Here is a 20,499-nt window from a genome sequence, read left to right on the forward strand (position 1 = left end):
ACTGATCTTTCCTTGTTATTCACCAGATGACCTCTGCCTCACCCCCTTCCTCTCGTAGCCCCTCCCCTCAGAAGGTGTGCCACTCACAGACTCAGACAGACGTTTTGAAGCCCTTACTGGGTGGTGGCATATCAGGTGGGGGGGCGAATCTGAGGAAGAGGAGGCGTGTCCTGTCCAAAGATGGGCGGAGCAACGTGCGAATCGAGCACATCAGCGGGCGGAATGCGCTGTACATGCGCGACCTCTGGACTACGTTTGTGGACATGCAGTGGCGCTACAAGTTATTCATTTTCTTGGCCACGTTTGCGGGGACCTGGTTCCTGTTCGGGGTGCTGTGGTATCTGGTGGCACTGGTGCATGGGGACCTCCTTGGTGAGAGAACATTGAACTTCAAAGGTGTTCCAGTGTGTATCATTTAGGGCCAGTGTGCATCACATGACTTACTGTTCCAATTGTGGCCACTAGACCATAATGGCGGAAGAGGACAGTACTCTTACTTACACCAACTACACTTCTTGGTTTGGCTTGGCTTGTTGGAATATTGATTCAGTATTTTGAAATTTTCGAATCAGACTGTGAAGACCTTCATTATCTAATTTGATCACTGCCTGTGAAGTATCATCAAACCACACCCAAACAGCTTGTAAAGTAGATTTACTCAGGTTTGAGCGTTCAACTTTTAATCAGTTACTGTACTACTAAAGACTTTCTGATCTTTGCCAATGTAGTCATAAATATTTCATGTTAGCAAAGTTCTCAGAGCCAAAGCATAGTTCATATAACTTTGTTTTTCATACCTTAGTGTGCGTGCAATATCACATGAAAAACTGCATTAAACTCACCACCGTCCCTCATACCCGAAAAACCACAAGTAGGAAATGACTCATAGTGATAAGGCAGTGTTTTTCCGGTATGGTCTTTTTACTCACTTACCCTAATGTTGCTCATGTTTCCAACATCTATTCAACTGAGTGTATTCGGAAGAATGATAAAAAGTATTCTGTAATGTCTCATATTAACTATTTTTGAGGAGACACAAAGATGTCATGCCTGGAAATATTAATACCCAGCATCCCATAATAAAGTGTACACAACAAAGAAACAAAACAAGCTGTTATGTCCACATAAGACATTAAAGAATATCTTCAATGAGCGTTTGTTGCCTTTTCAACCATGTTCTTCCAGAGTTCGACCCTCCGTCAAACCACACCCCGTGTGTGATGCAGATGCAGACCCTGACGGGGGCGTTCCTCTTCTCCCTGGAGTCCCAGACCACCATCGGTTACGGGTTCCGCTGCATCACAGAGGAATGTCCTCATGCCATCATCCTCCTCATCATCCAGCTGGTCCTCACCATGCTGATGGAGATCTTCATCACTGGGACCTTTCTGGCCAAGGTACACATTTATTTATACTTAGATCATAGCAGTTTTATTGTCATATAAATTGTTACAGAATGCAGAAAATAATTAATGTTTTCTTGAATGTGACCTATTATTCAAATCGCACTATTTAATGGTTTTTCAACACTAATATGGGTCCCCAGTGCCAAAGTATGAGAAAAACAACCCTATCTCTTTTTCTCAACCTGCACCTTTGTTAAAAAACCTGCATTCAAAAACCCCTGCCAGATTTTTCTCCCCTTATGACATCACAAGGAGATGATTCACGCCCCCTCATTACCAAGCTAATTTAGCACTACCTCCACCTGTGATAAACCACACCCCCAGATTCCCCCTGATTGAGCTGGTGGGCGGTGACTATGCCCCCATTTGGGTCTGGCCAATCAGAGCAGACCAAGCTTGGAAGGCGGGGCTTAAGCAATGGCGCTATGAGAATATATGAAGGTGTTTTGGACACTACACTATGAAAACAATTTCTAGTAGAAAGACAAATTTCAATTTCGATCCTAAAAAAAGCATAACAAGTGACCTTTAAGTCTTTTAAAGCAAAATCAAATGTGTTATTTCCTGCCTCAAATATCTCAAATTCAACTATATACAATTCTTATCAGTGTTCCTTCATCTGTTCCTGTGTTGATTGCAAGACCCTTACACAAGTCTTATCAAATATATCAGACTGAAACAACAACTGATTTATCTTTCTTTGCCCAGGTGGCACGGCCAAAGAAACGCAGCGAGACGGTGAAGTTCAGCCAACATGCCGTGGTGTCGACCCACGAAGGCCGACCATGCCTCATGATCAGGGTGGCAAACATGCGCAAGAGTCTCCTGCTTGGGTGTCAGGTAAGTGTGTATAGAGATGGATACACGATTTTTCTCCATTTCTCCAAATTCTGCTAGTTTTTTTGTGTGGCTACGAGGAACTTTTAGTTTGTGCTTATGCTAGTGGCCCCTATGGACAAAAGCGGTAGTTTTTTCATGAAGCCAGCTGTTGTTCCTGGATGAATGTACCCAAACAAAGGCATTAAGAAAAACTATATAAAAATAGCGTTCTTAGCATTGATGGTCTTGTTTGCTGTTAGAGGTAATTTATGGTCATCAAAGGAAAACTTATCTAAAACTTCCTCGTAACTTCTATAACAAAATGGAAGACAATTAGGTCACAATATCTATGATCAACTTGTCACACTATGAACCAATTTAGCTAACATATCTTATTCACATTGTCTCCATCCAGGTGAGTGGAAAACTGCTCCAGACGTCCCTGACCAAGGAAGGTGAGACGGTTCGTTTGGACCAGAGGAACGTGCCCTTCGAGGTGGACATGTCCAGTGACAGCCCCTTCCTCATTCTGCCCCTCACCTTCTACCACATCATCGATGACAGCAGCCCCCTGCGGGCCTGGGCAGCCAAGGGTGAGTTTGATGGCCAGCAGATTTGATGTATGGTGGTAGTGTCCCCCTATAATTACTTTTACACCACAATTTTTTTGACCTTTGATGAGTCCATCAAACACTACAGATGAGAATACATTAGAAAACTTTTAAAAATCAAATACCCTGCTATCAATTTTTTTGCATCCCCCAAATAGCAACAGGGAAGTAGTAAAATAATACAACAATATAGGCTATGATGTTTGGTTTTACAGCTCAATATGTTTCTAGTCTTCTACTCTGAACCTGACAATAGGTCTTTTTGCTAGGCGACCCCCTCCACCTTCTCCTCTGTACATTTCAAAGTTAGCTACAGATTGCTCGCCCTGAGTGCCAACACAGATTTCCAGTGCTTCAAAAGCTACTTTTGCTCTGGCTGTCTGTAGGGTCTCTGTTGATATGTAAAAGACATATTCAAGCTAACAAACGTCACTTCCTGCTTTCACCACTGAGTTTCCTCGGAAGTAAAAAGTTAGTACTGCGTATCCACCAAACTGATGTTGAGGTGGTTCATTACTGAGAAATCATGTGAGAAGATGATATCTGCATATTTCCAAAACTTACATGTCCCCTTTTTGGTTGTTGCTTAAAATGTGTGAAATTTGTTCAACCACTGCAGTGTCATTTGACCTTCCAACCTTTCACTTGTTGAATAGATCTGTAGTGTTTGATGGTGTGAAATAAATTATTTTGTTGAAGAAAAACTCCACTCTGGGCCAATATGACAAAATAATCTTTACTTAGCTTTAGAAAAAAATACAGGTGATTAGGGTGAGCATGCATACATGGAGAAAATACTACAGCATCCAACTCAGAGCAGTGCCAGGGTCTTTTCTGAGCTGTCTCTAGTGACCAAATGGGGAGGAGACTTAGGCACACTAACACCCTTAGGTGGTATTTTTTAAATGTCCGTAGAGGGGGCCAGTAGCATATGCTGTAAATTGACGACAGTACCGCTGTGTATACTTATATTAGCATCTGTACCGTGCCGAAGCACACCTCTTCCAAATGTACCAGGGCCAAGGAAGTGTACGTAACAGTACGTTGCCAGAGTTTGCCAGGATGATACATTGACATCTTACAGACTTTAACACTCCTCTGTAAATGTGCCCCCCCCCCCTCCATCTCCACCAGGGGGAGGCTGGACCGATCCGGAGCTGGCGGACTTTGAGCTGCTTGTGATCATGAGCGCCACGGTGGAGCCCACCTCGGCCACCTGCCAGGTCCGCACCTCCTACCTGCCCGACGAGATCCTGTGGGGCTACGAGTTCCCCCCCGTGGTCTCCCTCTCCCCGTCGGGCAAATACGTGGCAGACTTCAGCTTCTTCGACAAGGTGGCCAAAACCAAGACCACGCCCGTCTTCAAGCCGTCCAGCCCTCAGCACGGTTACCAGAGCAACGGTGGCGGGGGCGTCGGGATTGTTACCGACCTGAACGATCCCGAGAAGATTCGTCTGGAGCAAAGCTACAGGGAGAGAGGGGACGAGCGCGGCCGGGTCAGAGACACTCCGCTAAGCGTTCGCATCAGCAACGTGTGAATAATTATATCTTTAATCTATATATATGTAGCGCCTTTCAATGGGACCCAAGGTCGCTGGAAGAGGTGGGATGCTCGAGACATTTCAAACAAAGCAAGGCGCAAAAAATAAATCCACAGGAAACTGCCTGAGAGACTCTTTTTAGACTGTAATGGAAGTCACAGTAGCAGCAAATGAAGCAGCACATATTGAAAACTACGGACTTCTGTTAATTTTAACTACGTTGTCTGTCGTTGTCCTACATTTGCTGGGATAATACATGTTTTACAAAGGTTTTGCAACATTCAAACTGTGGCATAACACACTGCCAAATTGCAGCTATTGAATTTTGGATGAAATACTTACTACTACTTACTACTTTCCTATTTATTTATTCACATAGAAAAAAGACTAATAGAGTACAGAAAACTTAGTGTGGGTTCTCCCATTGTGAGTCATGAGTGTGTAATTTCCAATGCAGACGAGAATATGTGGGTGGGGTGTGAGTTTAGCACGGTGTGGGGTGTGGGTGGGGGGAGACCTCCAGAAGTGGTAAAACCTTCAATACTTCTGCTAAAATGTGGTTAATGCACATGCAAACGTACACATGCACTACACACTCATAAACTTCCTCCTAATCACTCTAATAATATTTTTACATTTCCTGCAGTGAAAAGACTGAGGTACATGAACACAGTGTGTTAAGTAAAGCACTTTAAAGAGTTTATTTTATGTTTTCTTTTTTACACTAATGTAGCAACACAATAGCCTGGTCCTGCCAGACCATTGTACTTCATTTCATTTGTACAGAAGGTCTGAAATCGCTCAATTGACAAATGTAAACTGACTTGAAGGCGAGTGTCTGTTGAAGTTTAAAACTATTGGATCTGCCCAGTGCCACTCTGGATCTGCCAACCAATCGCATAATGTTCAAATCAAATCAAATCAGTTTTATTTGTATAGCCCAAAATCACAAATACATTTGTCTCAGTGGGCTTTACATTTCATACAATATGATATATGATACATTATACAGCAGTTGGTTCTGAGCGAGTGATTTGATTGGACGAGAGACCTTCTGAGCGTTCTGAAGGAGTGCTGATATTAGCGAACAACATCACTCGGGACTGTTCACCAAACTGGAGACCAACTGTCAAAATCACTCCGCGGCTCACTGATGAGCCGGAGCTTCACTTGTGTGTTATCTGTGTGTGTGTGACTCAGGTTGACTGCGCGAGTCTCTCCCCTGTGAGAGGGCATCGCTGTCACACACAGACACACAGACAGAGACAGTGTGCGGTAGTCGCTCACACTCACGTTACTGAAGACAGCAATAGTGTGTGGAGATAAACTCAGGCTGCTGAATAATACGAGCGCAGCATAGCTTTAGCCTAGCCTAGCTTTCACACCTCATTGTATAACGTTACTTCCCCCGGGCCGAAATACACTCATAAACTCTTGGAAATGAAGCGTGAGGGTTTGGATTGGGCCGCGGACTTTATTACCAACTAGATTAAGATCCGCCGTTCCGTTTCTTTGGTGATTTTTACGGGACATCGGGCCGCCGTGGTTAATGTGACCAGAGTAAACAAAGCAAGACGAGCTCACTCGCGTAAAGTTGTTCCTTAGCAACGCGCTCCGCTCTGACTGCTGTTGTCGAACTATTTGTGTTGGCGGAAGCAAATACATTCTTAAATGATTAAAGATAACATTTTAAACTTAACTTGTGAATTTCAGTTGTAAAACTGCTGTATAAAAGCAATAGCACACTCGAGGTCGCATGTTGTCGCTCTATATCAGCACTGCTGTGTTTCTCTTCGGCACTCGGCCTACGGCCTCGTACCTACGACCGAATCACAGCAGTGCTGATATAGAGCGACAACATGCTCCCTCTCATGTGCTATTGCTTAAATATGATACAATATGACACCCTGCCCTTACACCCTTAGCTCGGCTGAGAAAAAACTCCCAGTAAAAACCCTTTACCGGGAATACATTTTTTTTTTTGTTTAGTCGTGACGTACGGTATGTCATGCGCCGGCTTCTGCAACTGAAACTGGCGCACGTCATTGTTCTCAGCCACTCCCTCCGTTCGCTGATTGGACAGGTAAAAATCTGTCTGGAGAAGTCCCGCAAATATACCGTGGACCCAGACTGACTACTGAAGGGAAATGAACATTTAGCTGAAGTAGGCGGTGCCAGCCTAGCAACACAACTGTGTGGGAACAAACTTCAGATTGAATTTATTGTGTTTCAAGGTGCTCTGTACAATATAATGCTTCATGGTCTGGGCATTTCTTATATTTTGTTATGTTGCATCTCTTATGCTGTTTCAAAATTGCAATTTAGCACTTTATGTATAAAAGTACCAGATGTAAATATGCACATTAGGAAGATTTGCTGCCCAAGTTTGAAACTTAATATATGTTTTTTTTTTTTATATTACTAAAAGCACTTACACTACATTAATATTAGAACAAACTTTCCAACACATGTTTCTTTGAGTGGCAGTTTTTCTGTCTGTAGGTTAACACAACTGACTGATACCAATGAGATAACCTTTTCAGAACGTCACTTAAAGATACTGCAGGCATGGATGCAAATTCCCCCTGGCAGTTGTGGGTAACTCAGTAACTGAAAATTGAGGAAGCTCTTCTTTCTCTCTGTGAAGTTAGAGCCCACTGGACCCTAATTTCTGAGTGACTGATATTGTCAAATTGACAACACACATTTTATCGAAACCCCTTTTAGTCTAGAGAAGAGGACTTTAGAAGGACTTGAAATATGACTACACTACCTGAAAGATGAGGGATGAGAAAGTGAAAGCGAATGTGTTATGTTACAGTTGAACGGACGATAGATAAGAATATGTTGGATAATTGCATGTGATTGTAATATTTACTTAAAATTCTGGAATGTTAATAATGTTCAAAGTGAAGATGAAAGATCAGACTAGACGTTTCTGCCTAAGAAGTGATTTAATAAAGATGGTTATGATGTATTAAAGGCTGTATTTATTTTCAGTGTCTTTAAAAAGCCTTTTATTTCTGGGTGGAAAGCTGAATGTTGAGGCCAAATGGCAGGAACCATCCGACTCATTCTAAACAGTACTTTGTATGATTTCACATGTCTACCAGTCTAACTTGTACTTTTATACCTAATGGTACAGTTTGCATTGCAATTTGCATTGTTAATGCATTGCATTTCACTCAAATGTAGGTGCTGCTAGCTAACAATCTCACATTAGGTTAGATGTTATGTTGAAGGCTTAATTTTGAAAATTCAATGTGAACAGCAACGTCTCGCACCTGTTAAATGTCATACCCCTCCCCACCATTTTCCTCTCTCTGTCTCTTTCTCTCTCTCTCTCTCTCTCTCTCTCTCTCTCTCTCTTTCTCTTTCACTTCCTCAATTAATCTCCTTCTAAAAACGGTAACATAAGATATCATTCATTGTGTGGTATGTGTCGACATGGGATGTATTGGGTTTCTACTTGCACTCTCTCTGGTTTATTTGGGTCAAATGCAAGGTAAGAACATATATTTTATAATATTTTAGGTTTTGAATTGCTTCCTTTTACTTAAAATGGTTGTTGTAGCTTAGCATTAAAACTACTTAAACTAAAATACTTTAATAAATGTAACTAAATACTAAGCTAAATGGATGCATAGCCTACAGTGGAGTGCAAAGCCATATGTCATGTACATATCCTAATCTTAAAAAGAAATTAAACTGATGATGAACATAACAAAGTTATAGAAGTGAAAAAAGGAACACGGCAAAAAAAGAAGCAGAATCGAGAAACCATATGTTCTAGCTATAGGCTATAGTAAAGGGGTACGTGTACATTTTTTCAGGTCTATATTAAAACAATACTGATGTGCCCATTTGTCGATTGACACTATAGTGAATGTTTCCTATGAGAGATGAGATCATCTTTGATTTCAAGATTGGAAATAAAACAGAGGCCTTTTTTATTTCTCAATTTTTCTCTGTTAGACTGCAGTATTCAAATGTAAGGAAAGAACCTCTTAACCTTTTTAAATATATTCTCTTTCTAATGAGAAAGAGAATATATAGTTTTGATACGGTTATTGAATACAATTAAATAAACAATGTCAATATAAATCTTTACTGATGCTCAGTGTTAGGAATAACGCCGTTTAAAATAACGGCGTTCTTTTTTCAGTAACGGGGTAATCTAATGACTTTTTCTGTCATTACAACGCCGTTATCGTTACTGAACGTTAAATGCGGTGCGTTACTATGAATTGATTGAATAAATTGTGTAATCCGAACGCACCCCTGGCTCCATACTACACAAACTGCTAGTGAGGAGACTGGTGTGTTTTAAGTTGTGTTTATTCAGTGTGGATGACATTATAACTGTCAGTTAGCGCCGTCACGTCAGTCAGCCGGAGCAAGTTTCCCGATCTCTATCAATTATAATTTATGCACGTTAAACGGCCGTGATTCGCCGGTTGCAACAGCTGTTTAGCGTGTCATCACGTGCCAAATATTGCTATTGTTCTTCTCCTGGGATCTGTATGCTGCTGTGCATGTTAAAGAAGGAAATAAACATAGGATAAATCCTTACTCCTGAGAGGTCATCGTCTCATGCTTCATAGTCTGGCGTTTTTGGCTATAAGTGGTGTTTTAGCCGACACCCCTGAAGTGAATCCAGTGATAGGCCTATAGTAGATCAGCACGGTAGGCTACATTCAGCAGTTTCCTCTAGGCCTACTACTTTTGTTGAGAACAAAATACTTGAAGTGTAGGATAAACCTCTTGCTGTCTGTTGATGTGCAATATTGAAGGTTATGTAGCCTACAAGTAGGCCTACCTGTCTGTTCTACTCATTTCAACTGACTTGTGAAAACTGCTCAGAAAAATCCAAATTTTTTGACATAGCCTAGGCCTATAGCAACTATTTTTTTTACAGTAGGCTAACACAAATAGTTACTTTGCCTGGTAACTAGTTACTTCTATTATAAAGTAATTCAGTTACTAACTCAGTTACTTTTTGGAACAAGTAGTGAGTAACTATAACTAATTACTTTTTTAAAGTAACGTTCCCAACACTGCTACATAGTAGACAATAGGGAGGGACCATAATTGTCCATGTGTGTGGGGTGGGTCTAGTTCAGTCTAAGAAACAAAACCATACAGCAAACAGGAACCATAACCACGATTGCCACTTCCTTTGTTTGAGCTCATACAATGGTAGTCAAGGGGAGTTAGTCAAAAGATAAAAGTGGAGAGGATGGTCACTTATATTTTTGATTCTAAAATGTCCTTACGTGTTATTTTTTTTTATCTATCATCTAAAAAATTGAGCGCAACATAACCCGGTAAATAAACAAGTCCCAACAAGCACACAGGAACATTAAGTGATGTTGTAAATGTAAACCTTATCTTTTGACCTGCTCCCCTTGACTACCATTGTTTGAGCTAAGCTAACATGGATGAGCGACCTTTGCCCATTTCTATATAACAGAATGGAAAGACTAATATGAACAATAAAAATATAATCATATTTAAACATCTTCAAGTTCATGTCTCAATTTGAGTTCAAATGTGTTTATATAGCACATTCAAAATCAACCAAAGGGCTTTACAGTTAAAATAATTTAAAAAGAAAATAATAATAAAAAGAAAATACCCTAGGAAGGAACACTGATAATCTCCTCTCGGCCGAGCTGTGTCATGAGTTAATGTCAAACAAGTCATTTATGTTAGTAAGGCGTCCCCCTCCCGGGCCGGGCCCAGCAGCAGACCCGGGTTCGATTCCCACCCGCGGTCGTTCTCTGCATGTCACTCCCCTCTCTGCCCCATTTCACCTCTGTCTCTCTGCACTATCAAATAAAGCATAAAAGTGCCCAAAAAATATCTAAAAAAATAAAAAAATAAATAAAAAAAGTCATTTATAAAGACACTTTCTTCCAACCCTTGATGAGTACTAAATCATTTTGAGCTGATGATTCAACATGTTAGAAATGTACTTGAAGTATAGAAAAATTCAGTATTGATGAAATAACCATATTTGTTTGTGTTTATTGTATTTACAGGCTCCAGTGCTGTGACTCGTGTGTTTGTGCAGAAGGGAAAGGATCTGCATCTGAACGTCACAGAGGCTGTTGCTCTTGGGAGAGATTCTGTTAGGTGGAATAATAAACATGACTTAGCTTTAGTGATATTTTATACTGATGATCGAAAAGTGTCCGATAATTACAGTGGAAGAATTACGTTTACTGGGAAAAATTACTCTGTGATATTGAAGAATCTACAAGAGGCAGACAGTGGAGTTTATACTGCAGAATTTACAGGTGAACAAAAAAGAAAATTAGCTGAATACAACGTCACAGTGCAAGGTAGGTTTGTTAACATTCACACTAATAGCGAATATCTGCTGCCATGTTTCGAACACTCTTCACACCTCTCTTGTTCCTGTTCAGATCCAGTGTCTCCAGTTAAACTGAGAGTGGACTCCAGAAGTGTCTCCACCAGCCCAGACTCCTGTAACCTCACTGTGACCTGCAGTGCAAAGGATTCTCACATCAACAGAACTTTCAGACGCCAAAACCAAACCTTCAGTCAGGAGGGAGGAGAGCCATCGCAGGCCACACCCTCTGGAGCTTCTCTCAGTGTTTACCTGGAGAACGGCCTGATCATCTGTAACCATAGCAACCAGGTCAACTGGACCAAAGCTAATGAAACGATTGAACAACTCTGCCTCCAAGATAATGGTAAGACTGAAAGGCAGAACGACTTACTAATAATAGTGCAAATGGAAGTTTGGTTAACTCAAATGCTAAAATATAATTTCCCTTATTTCTAATTGTGTTAAGGGGTGGGTAGGTTACAGGAATCTAGTATTTCCCAAGTAGGAGTCGCTCTTCTTGCAGAAATTAACTGAATAATAAGTTCATCCTTAGTGAGTTATGGTATATGTAAGTACAATTTGCACTCCTTTTACTGTACACTGCTGTCAAAAGCATTTTCTGGGCAGAAGAAAAAAAAATGTGGGGAGGGATATAATATACAGTTTAAATTCCTTAAATAATTTGAAATCAAAAATGATTCGACCTATTTATTGGCTCACGTGAATTGTTAGTACTTGGTAGTTTATAATGCTGAACTGAGAAATGGTCAGTGAAATTTTCTAAACCAGACCTAAACCAGACATAACTTTCTAATATAGCTTTTGTTTTTCTTTACAGGTCGTACAGCAATAGACAATTCTCATGTTGTTACTATTGTTATCATCACCAACATCATTATCATCATTGTCATCGTGATTGTCGCAGTTTATCTACGAAGAAAAATAAAAAGTAAGTCCAAATAAGCTTTTTTACAGGATTGATTAAAGCATTAGAAAGTAGGTTTAAGCCAAGTCCGTCATCTGCCATATATCATAAATCCCAATCTGTGTTATAAGGCAACTTAATTACAACAATATCAATATCTCAGACCCTTCATAGAGTAGGCCTATACAGTATGGATGGGATCTACGACTGTTCATTATTCACCATTGTGCCAAACGTCTGTAAAAGTAAAAGATTTAACATTTTTGGAAATATATAGTATGGCCTATATTTAAACTTAAATTAATAAAAAAATCAGTGTGGTAGCATCCTCAGTCCTAAACCCAGGGGCATGAGAACAGGCTATCTGCATGCACTTCTGTCTGCCAAACATCCGTTTTTAAAACACAAAAAGTCCTTCACACAGTGAGCTGCTATGTGGAGATCATTCAGACACTCAAAATATAAATTAAAGAATGACAATGTAATTGCGTGATGTAACAAAATGGAAAACTCTCAAAATGAAATGTAAATTAAAGCAAATCAACATGAATTTTTATGACTTCCAGGAAAAAGAATGAACATCGATAATACAATATATGACGTTGCAAAGGTAAGCGTCAAGTTTTTTTAAAACATCGCCCTCCGAAATTTGCCAGAAAAAGCAATAGAAAACAAAGTTTCAGATTTTAAACAATTGAGATGTATTTGAGGCAAATTGAACAAATGTTTTCAAAATCATAAAACTGCAGCCTAACATATATTTATTGGCTATCCCTATGGCAACCAATCACTATTAATTTTCATGACATGGGGATCTATTACAATCTGCTATTCCTGGTGCTTGCTTGTGTTCAAATGTTTTGCTTCGGACCAACTCAACACTCAAAACTCAAGCAAACTCAAAACTCAAGCAGCAAATGCATGTTGCAAAAGATGTTGTGTTCTCAGAACTCTCTTTATGATATTATCGGCTTTGCTGTGTCTTTTATCTAAATGCAACGTACTGATGTGTTGTCAAGGTGGTGTGACTGCTTTCTTGATGTGCTTGCGTTTGTATTTGTGCTGCAGTGTGTTGCGCTCACAGTCAAGAGACTTAAAACATGTGTTTTACAGCCATTTCACACATTTCAGATAAAATAAACAAATTCATTGTAATAATGTGATAAACAGGGTTCTCAGGTTTTTGAAGGAAACATCTAAGCTGCTTTTAACTGTTGTGAGCTGAACTTTAAAAATAAAGTAAAATAGAATCTTTATAGACAAAGTGTTTAATAGAAGTAAACAAAGCAAACATACAAACTAACATGAACAATTGCTAAATATGTGTCATGTGATTTATTTTCCAGCTTGAAAACATAACCCAACCTCAACCCCAATCCCAACCAATATACGATGAGCCATGTGTGTCTCCAAACACCACCTACTGCCTAGTAGGGCCTCACAGCAGACCTGTGGAGCCCTCTGAGACGCCAGGCAACGCTCTGCCAGAGAGCCTGTATGCTCAGGTGGACAAACATACCAGGGCCTGATCAGGAAGTGTATACACACTGCACCAGCCGCAATATTGTATTGAGGTGTTGCACAAGTTGTCAACACAGCACGCACACAACAAGAGTGGAAATTTCTGCTTGTGTGACCTGCTCTGCTACGGAAAGACTCTTATCAATGAATCAGCTGTAGAGCAGTGAGGAAACGTTAGCACACATTTAGAATTAGCAGTAGTTACTGATGAATATGTTTGATCTCAGGCTCCAACCAACAGTGCTCCGTAAGGTACTATGTGTATTATGTATATACAGCATGTAAAAAAGTCAAATTTTTAATTTAAATTTTTATAACTAAAATGCAGCGGTAAACTGAGCTAGCCAGATGAGTAAGAGTGAAATGTAAAAAATGTAATGTAGTAAATGTACATGGGAAAAGGTATGCATATAATACATTTATAGGGATGGACAAATATAAACATTATGAATTAGGACTTAATATGATCCAGCAAAGACCATGGCCATTGTGTGATCATTGAGGTCAATGGACAAAGTGACCCTGCTTCTTCTTCAAGCAACTATTTACGTCACGGCAATTTAATTTCATCTGTTCCTGATAGGGACAATGCTCACAAATTAACAGACAGGGTGCTTAGTAAGACAGAGTTAGCTGTGTGTGCTAATGGGACTTTCAAGTTCTCACATGATTATTGTCATTTGAACGCAACGTGCTATTGTATTTTTCCGTTATTAGCTACTAAACAGAGCATGTTTTATTTGTTTTAGCTTGCTGCTGAATACCTTTTCAAAGATTCCCTTTCAAAAGATGAACAGTATTGCAGAGGAGGAGAGGTTATTGTAAATATTGTACTTGAAGGTGCACTATGCAGTTACAGAGGAGGGGGATTTGTTTACATTCACAGAGCCCGCAGTTAGTTAACAAAACATATTTAATCTAAATGTCATTCTTAGTATTGAATAATTCCGTTCATCATAAATAAAATAAAATGATTTTGAGGAACTTGGAGCCAAACGTAAGACAGAATATGTTTGTAAACCAAACTGTGGGCCCTGATGCTGTAAACAACAGTGAAACAGTACATTTTCAGGCAGCTTTTGTACTTCAAATCATGTTCCAAGGATCCAATTGAGAATGAACCTTAGACAATGTTAACTTCTCTTGGCACACCCCAAAGTTACGTTGTGCACCTTTGAGTCTTTTCCGGGTACACCAACAACTTCCTCTTTTTTATGTTTTACAGCTGCTCATTTGGTTCCTTTTTTTGTTTCATTCTCTCAGGGTTTATCAGAAGTTCAGTTTTTCATGTGGCTTTTGTTTTAACTCTGTAGCAGATGCAACTTGAAATGTAGCAAATATACAACTGTGGTAAAAAGTACTAAAGTAAATTGAGATATTTAAAAAGAAATGTGCTGCCCACACAAAAAATACTTTGTAACAGTAAGCAGTGGAATGGTTTCACTTACTTACATCCATGTAGTATTTTACTTGTTTTTCTTAAGACTTGAATTAAATGTTTGATTATGAATTTGATTTTCCAGTGAATAATGTGTTTATGCTGTGACAGTATCTCTGATGAATTCCTTGTTGAAAACATTCATAATATCAGATAACATTATTGGAATTTGATTAAACTTTATTGCCATGCACAGAGGAAAAGCATTGAGATTTAACAACAAAATATAGTTTAGCACTATATCAGAGTGGGAAGTGACCATTTGACCTCTATTAATTCATACAATTAAAAAAATAGAACATTATAAACTTAACAATTGTCCAATATAGGTACCAGAAACTAATTTGCTGAATTCACTAAAAGATAGTTAGAAACCTGCTTAATCAAATTGGAAATTACCTTAACATTGAATTGAAAAAGAAAATAATCTTATTTAGAATATAAAATAGGACTTCATACAGTGTTACTAACAGTGTATTAATAAATGTTATATCTTGCATACAAATACATTTATATTTCTTTTGAACATACAGTACATCCTCCTAAAACATGTGTACAATTATGTTATTCACAAAGAGAGCACAGTACTTGTTGGGTTTAATCAATCAATCAACATTTGTATGAAAGGGTGCCCTGTGGAGTTTTTTGTGAAAAAAATAAAAGCCTGTATTTACATTGCATATCTTTGAGGCCTTACACAAGTGTTGGACATTTCCTTGTTTACTCACTTGCAGTCTCCTACTTCCTATATCCTACTTCCTTTTCAGTTTGTACAATGCCATATTTCTTGGTGTGCTATACTGCCACCAAATGTCGATCAGTAGACTAGCATAAAGTAAACGGATGCACAGTGCCCACAGTGAGAAAAACCACAGACTAAAAAAGCAACAGGGTCTAACTTCAAGGCGCAATGTTAAGATGCAATAGAATGACCCAATAGTTTGCATACTGCATGGCCAATACATACTATTTAAGCAAAGCTGCAGTATGAAGTTTGGTAAAAAGAATTACGCAGGATTTGTTTAGTCTTGCTTCTTGAGCTTCTCCATGAGGTGAACACTGATGACGGCTGTCACCATGACGATCAGGCCGACAGAGAGCACCACTGTCTTCACCAGACACACAGAGATTCCAGCGGAACCTGGAACTGAACAAAACAAAACAAGTTGATTTAACAACAGAACTGATTCACACTGCGACACATCAGTTATTCCTCAATATAGTTTGTTGGAAGTATTATAATTACTTTGTTTCAAAGTAGAAAAGAATGGCAAGAGTTCTGAACTTATAACTGGTATGTATAAAACTTTTTGGTAAAGAAGAAATACTCATATACTCCGAACTGCATTATAATTATCAGGAAGTTGTTCTGCCTTTCAATCTTACCATCGTCTTGGAGGCAGAGATGTTCAATCGTTTCATTAGCTCTGATCCAGCTGACCTGGTTGCTATGGTTACAGATGATCAGGCCGTTCTTCAGGTAAACACTGAGAGAAGCTCCAGAGGGTGTGACCTGCGATGGCTCTCCTCCCTCCTGACTGAAGGTTTGGTCGTCGCGTGTGAAAGTTCTGTTGACGTGAGAATCCTTTGCACTGCAGGTCACAGTGAGGTTACAGGAGTCTGGGCTGGTGGAGACACTTCTGGAGTTCACTCTCAGTTTAACTGGAGACACTGGATCTGAACAGGGACAAGAGCGGTGTGAAGAGTATTCGAAACATGGCAGCAGATATTCGCTATTAGTGTGAATGTTAACAAACCTACCTTGCACTGTGACGTTGTATTCAGCTAATCTTCTTTTTTGGGGAGCTGTAAATTCTGCAGTATAAACTCCACTGTCGGCCTCTTGTAGATTCTTCAATGTCATGGAGTAATTTATCCCAGTAAACATAATCCTTCCACTGTAATTATCGGACACTTCTCGCTCATCAGTATAAAATATCACTATAGCTAAGTCATGTTTATTATTCCACCTAACAGAATCCCTTTTCCCAAGAGCAACAGCCACTGTGACGTTCAGATGCAGATCCTTTCCCTTCTGCACAAACACACGAGTCACAGCACTGGAGCCTGTAAATACAATAAACACAAACAAATATGGTTATTTCGTCAAAACTGAATTTTTCTATACTTCAAGTACATTTCTAACATGTTGAATCATCAGCTCAAAATTATTTAGTACTCATCAAGTGTTGGAAAAATGTCTTTTTGACTTGTTTGACATTAACTCATGACACAGCTCGGCTGAGAGGAGCTTATCCTAGGATATATAGGGTAGAACGGGGTAAGTAGGCACACTTTTTACTCTAGTGAGAATTGCTCATCACCTAAACATCTTTCAATAGTCATTCCTACATTAAATTGAAGCTTAAGGTTTTGGCTTGAAATGTGTACCCCTTACTTTTTCTATCTTATTGTAATAAAGAAGAAATTAATCATCAAAGACACCCTTACACATTGTGACAACCAACCCCGTCAAGGGGTCGGTTGTCACACACTATGGGGTTGTTTGTCACAATGTTATCTTAATGGGAATCATCTTAAAAAGAAGACGAGAAAGCAGAACAAAATTTGAACCTGTAATTGCATTGTCAAGTTGACAAATAGGCCTACATAACTTACTGTAGCCTTGGCAGCTGGTCTAGTTTGGGATGCACTGGGTTGTTTTGATTTTGTTGCCCTTTTTTCTTTTACATGCTAGCTGCCTTTTCCTGCTCTATTCTCTCCTTCTCTGGGGTGTCAGTGAGGACACAGCTTGACAATTTCTTTCGTTATTGTGTTCCTTTTCTGGCTGCAGCCTTTGGATATATTTGTCTAAGTGAGTCATGCTTGTGTATTTGTTATTTGTACCTTTACTCCTAGTGGGGCCTCTTGGACCAGATCAATATTGTAAATAAGAAACTGTTCTTAATGTTTTATCTGGAAAAATAAAGGTTAAATAAAAAAAATTAAAAAAAATAAAGTGACAACCAACCCCCCAAAAAATGTGACAACCAACCCCAACTTGAATTTATTGCTAGCATCAAGGCCAACAACCATCTGACAACTAATTAGCTTGCTAACCACAATCTAAACTATAGTTTACCCTTCACACTTTTTATGGGTAACAAGTGTTTTGTTATAAACCCATTGTGTAAAAGCCTAGAAGAAAAATACTGAGGAGCTAAATATTTTCAATTTGACATGAAAAACACAAACAGTCCTCTCACCTCAAATTCAGCAGTCTAACTCCAAGGAAGACTATGTAGGTGACCTCTGACCCCAATTGTGGATATTTACATACCACAATTTCACAGACAGCGCCTTCTGGTTCCGAGATATAACGATTGTGACAACCAACCCGTGTGACAATTTACCCCGTTCTCCCCTATAGGCTATATTTTTTTTTCCTTTTTATTATTTCAACTGTAAAGCCCTTTGGTCAACTATGGTCGGTTTTAAATGTGCTATATACAAATTTGAACTCAAATTTAGACTTGAACTTGAAGATGTTTAAATATGATTTTATTTTTATTGTTCATATTACAGTCTTTCCATTCTGTCCTGGGGCACTTTCTCTCGCCAAATTTCAGCTTCTTCAATGTTTTATAAAAGCACCAGTTGATCGCTTTCTTTCAAAAGGAATAGTTCAAGATTTTTAATTTTCAGATGTTTGCCTCTCTGACTCTGGCTCAAGAAAAAGGCAATAAAAACCGTTTCTGTAACTGTGCGTCCATTTTTGATATAGAAATGGGCAAAGGTCTCTCATACATGACGGTAGTTATAGTAGTAGTTTGACTGGAGACACGCGATCTGGGCAGGGACAACACAGGTGTGAAGAGATTAACAAACATGGCAGCTGATACTGGCCATTAGTCTGAAATGTTAACAAACCTACTTTGCACTGTGACGTTGTATTCAGCTAGTTTTTTTGTTGTACCAAAAACGTTGGCAGTATAAACTCCACTGTCGGCCTCTCGAAGATTCTTCAATGTCACAGAGTAATTTTCCCCAGTAAACGTAATCCTTCCTCTGTAATTATCGGATACTATTCGATCTCCATCAGTAAAAAATCTCACTATAGCTACACCCTCTTTATTATTTCATCTAACAGAATCCCCTTCCTCAAGAATAAAAGCTTCTGTGACGTTCAAATGCAGATCCTTTCCCTTCAACACACGAGTCACAGCACTAGAGCCTGTGGAAACACCAAACAAATTAGTCAATACTAAAAGTTAATATATATATACATATATATATATATATATATATATATATATATATATATAAAAAGTTCAATGAAAATCATAATAATCTCTTTTGTGTCTTGAAGCCTTATGACGATCAGATTCAATGAACACTATACAGAGAATTTTTTTGACTGTCACACAACTGGAGGGTTATTTTGAGCTTTTCACCTCACCCTCCGGCTAAAGAAAAGGTGACAGAAGCTGGTTCTGTAACTGGGTGTGGATTTTTTATTTAAAATTATTTTTTTCTGGCATTTTTCATGGTTTAATTGACAGGGTGGAGAGACAGAGATGAAATGCGGAAGAGAGGGCGATGACATGCAGAGTGCCTGCACAGTTACAGGACTGGCATCTGTTGCCTTTTTCTAGAGCAGGAGAGTCAGGCAAAAAGCTAAAAACTCAATACGTTGAACTATTCCTTTAAAATAATTAAATTCTCGGAATATGAAGATTCGATTCTTAGATACGTGATAATTTGGTTTATTTTTTGCAAGATACATAAACAAGGAAGACTCATTATTCTTCTCTCCCCGACTGCTCTGTTAAAATGTCACATTCCATCAAGTAGCACAGGTATGTGTTAATATTCAGATAAAATGGTTCCAAGTTTATTCATCACAATAAATCACTTTATCTGTTAAACCATTTGTTTAATTCTATTTGTATCCTACCTGGTGTTTCCATGCAGACCAGCAGCCACAGTATCACAAAGATAGACATGGTGTAGAATCTCTCCGTCCGGCTGCCTGACTAAATGCTGTTATAATGTGTGTGTCTTATTTTGTTCTTTCATGCACACCTCAAAAAGCTAAAAACTCAATTCTATCATGCACACCACAGGGTTGTCTGGTCACGGATGGGTTTTTCCTGTTAAAGCCACATAGAGTTCCGCAAACATAAACTTCTCTCTAAGATCTGCTCAAGATCTGTTGATAGGTAGTTCCACTATTTTACTGTTTAACCAAATCACGTGGGCTCTGAATTAATATTACCATCATATTTATATCAATTTATTAAGGAGGAACTTTTTGTATTTTTGCAAACACGTTTTCCACCTGGGTTCTCTTAAATATACTTTTTATTTTATTTTACTTGGCTTCTGGTTCAAAAGATGGCTGGCAGAAAAAACATGATTAAACAAAAGATAGAGCCTTTTATTTACATTACAATTGTACCAATAAACCACATAAAACAATTCTGTAATACTGAAATACTGTACTTTGTACTGTGTGTTGTATGAGTTTTGGTTTTGCTTCACTCTAAAACTTGAGCTCAGTTTGGTGGCTCACTAACAATAATACCCACTTCCTTTTTCTCAAAGATCTAATTTTAGAAGCTCTTGCATTTTAAGATGACATGCAGTAAACTGTCAATGTTCCCACACTGTGCTATTGTCTCTTTCTACGTCACTCTTTAATATTAAACAAACATTAAAAAGTGAGACCTTTAACGAAGAGTGTGTAATATAAGTGAGATAGGTTGGTAGAAAGCTATTTCCAATACCCATGGAAGAATGCTTTTTAGTATACCAGAAAAATACAGAGACGTCCTATACATTCGGTCTAATTTTGCAGTGTGCAAACCAGCATACATTTGTGGCTGTTCTTACCCACAATCCTTTGCACAGAGGAAGTTATGTGACAGAGCAACAGAG

At 38.9% G+C, this 20,499-nt stretch overlaps 3 protein-coding genes across 3 annotated transcripts; 2 read left to right on the forward strand and 1 right to left on the reverse strand.

The window, feature by feature from the left end:
- Nucleotides 1-26: 26 nt before the first annotated feature.
- On the forward strand, nucleotides 27-4,374 carry LOC307255587 (ATP-sensitive inward rectifier potassium channel 10-like; the record flags this gene model as incomplete). The annotated part of the gene is made up of 5 exons (XM_080034284.1): nucleotides 27-372; nucleotides 1,186-1,397; nucleotides 2,115-2,246; nucleotides 2,641-2,818; nucleotides 3,971-4,374. 5 exons carry the CDS (start codon nucleotides 27-29, stop codon nucleotides 4,372-4,374), a joined length of 1,272 nt encoding a protein of 423 aa, XP_079890410.1.
- Nucleotides 4,375-7,814: 3,440 nt separating this feature from the next.
- Nucleotides 7,815-14,696, forward strand: LOC307255589 (uncharacterized protein). The gene is made up of 6 exons (XM_080034286.1): nucleotides 7,815-7,882; nucleotides 10,422-10,724; nucleotides 10,809-11,099; nucleotides 11,574-11,684; nucleotides 12,227-12,270; nucleotides 13,007-14,696. The coding sequence occupies exons 1-6, from the start codon at nucleotides 7,825-7,827 to the stop codon at nucleotides 13,187-13,189; spliced, it is 990 nt and encodes a 329-aa protein (XP_079890412.1). The 5' UTR covers nucleotides 7,815-7,824; the 3' UTR covers nucleotides 13,190-14,696.
- A 666-nt stretch (nucleotides 14,697-15,362) lies between these two features.
- LOC307255445 (CD48 antigen-like) lies at nucleotides 15,363-19,625 on the reverse strand. The gene is made up of 4 exons (XM_080034127.1): nucleotides 19,517-19,625; nucleotides 16,381-16,686; nucleotides 16,006-16,296; nucleotides 15,363-15,766 (listed from the first exon to the last, which is right to left on the reverse strand). The coding sequence occupies exons 1-4, from the start codon at nucleotides 19,563-19,565 to the stop codon at nucleotides 15,642-15,644; spliced, it is 771 nt and encodes a 256-aa protein (XP_079890253.1). The 5' UTR covers nucleotides 19,566-19,625; the 3' UTR covers nucleotides 15,363-15,641.
- Between the last annotated feature and the right edge of the window lie 874 nt (nucleotides 19,626-20,499).

Source organism: Ammodytes marinus (assembly GCF_949987685.1).
Source record: "Ammodytes marinus genome assembly, chromosome: 9".
NCBI lineage: Eukaryota > Metazoa > Chordata > Actinopteri > Uranoscopiformes > Ammodytidae > Ammodytes > Ammodytes marinus.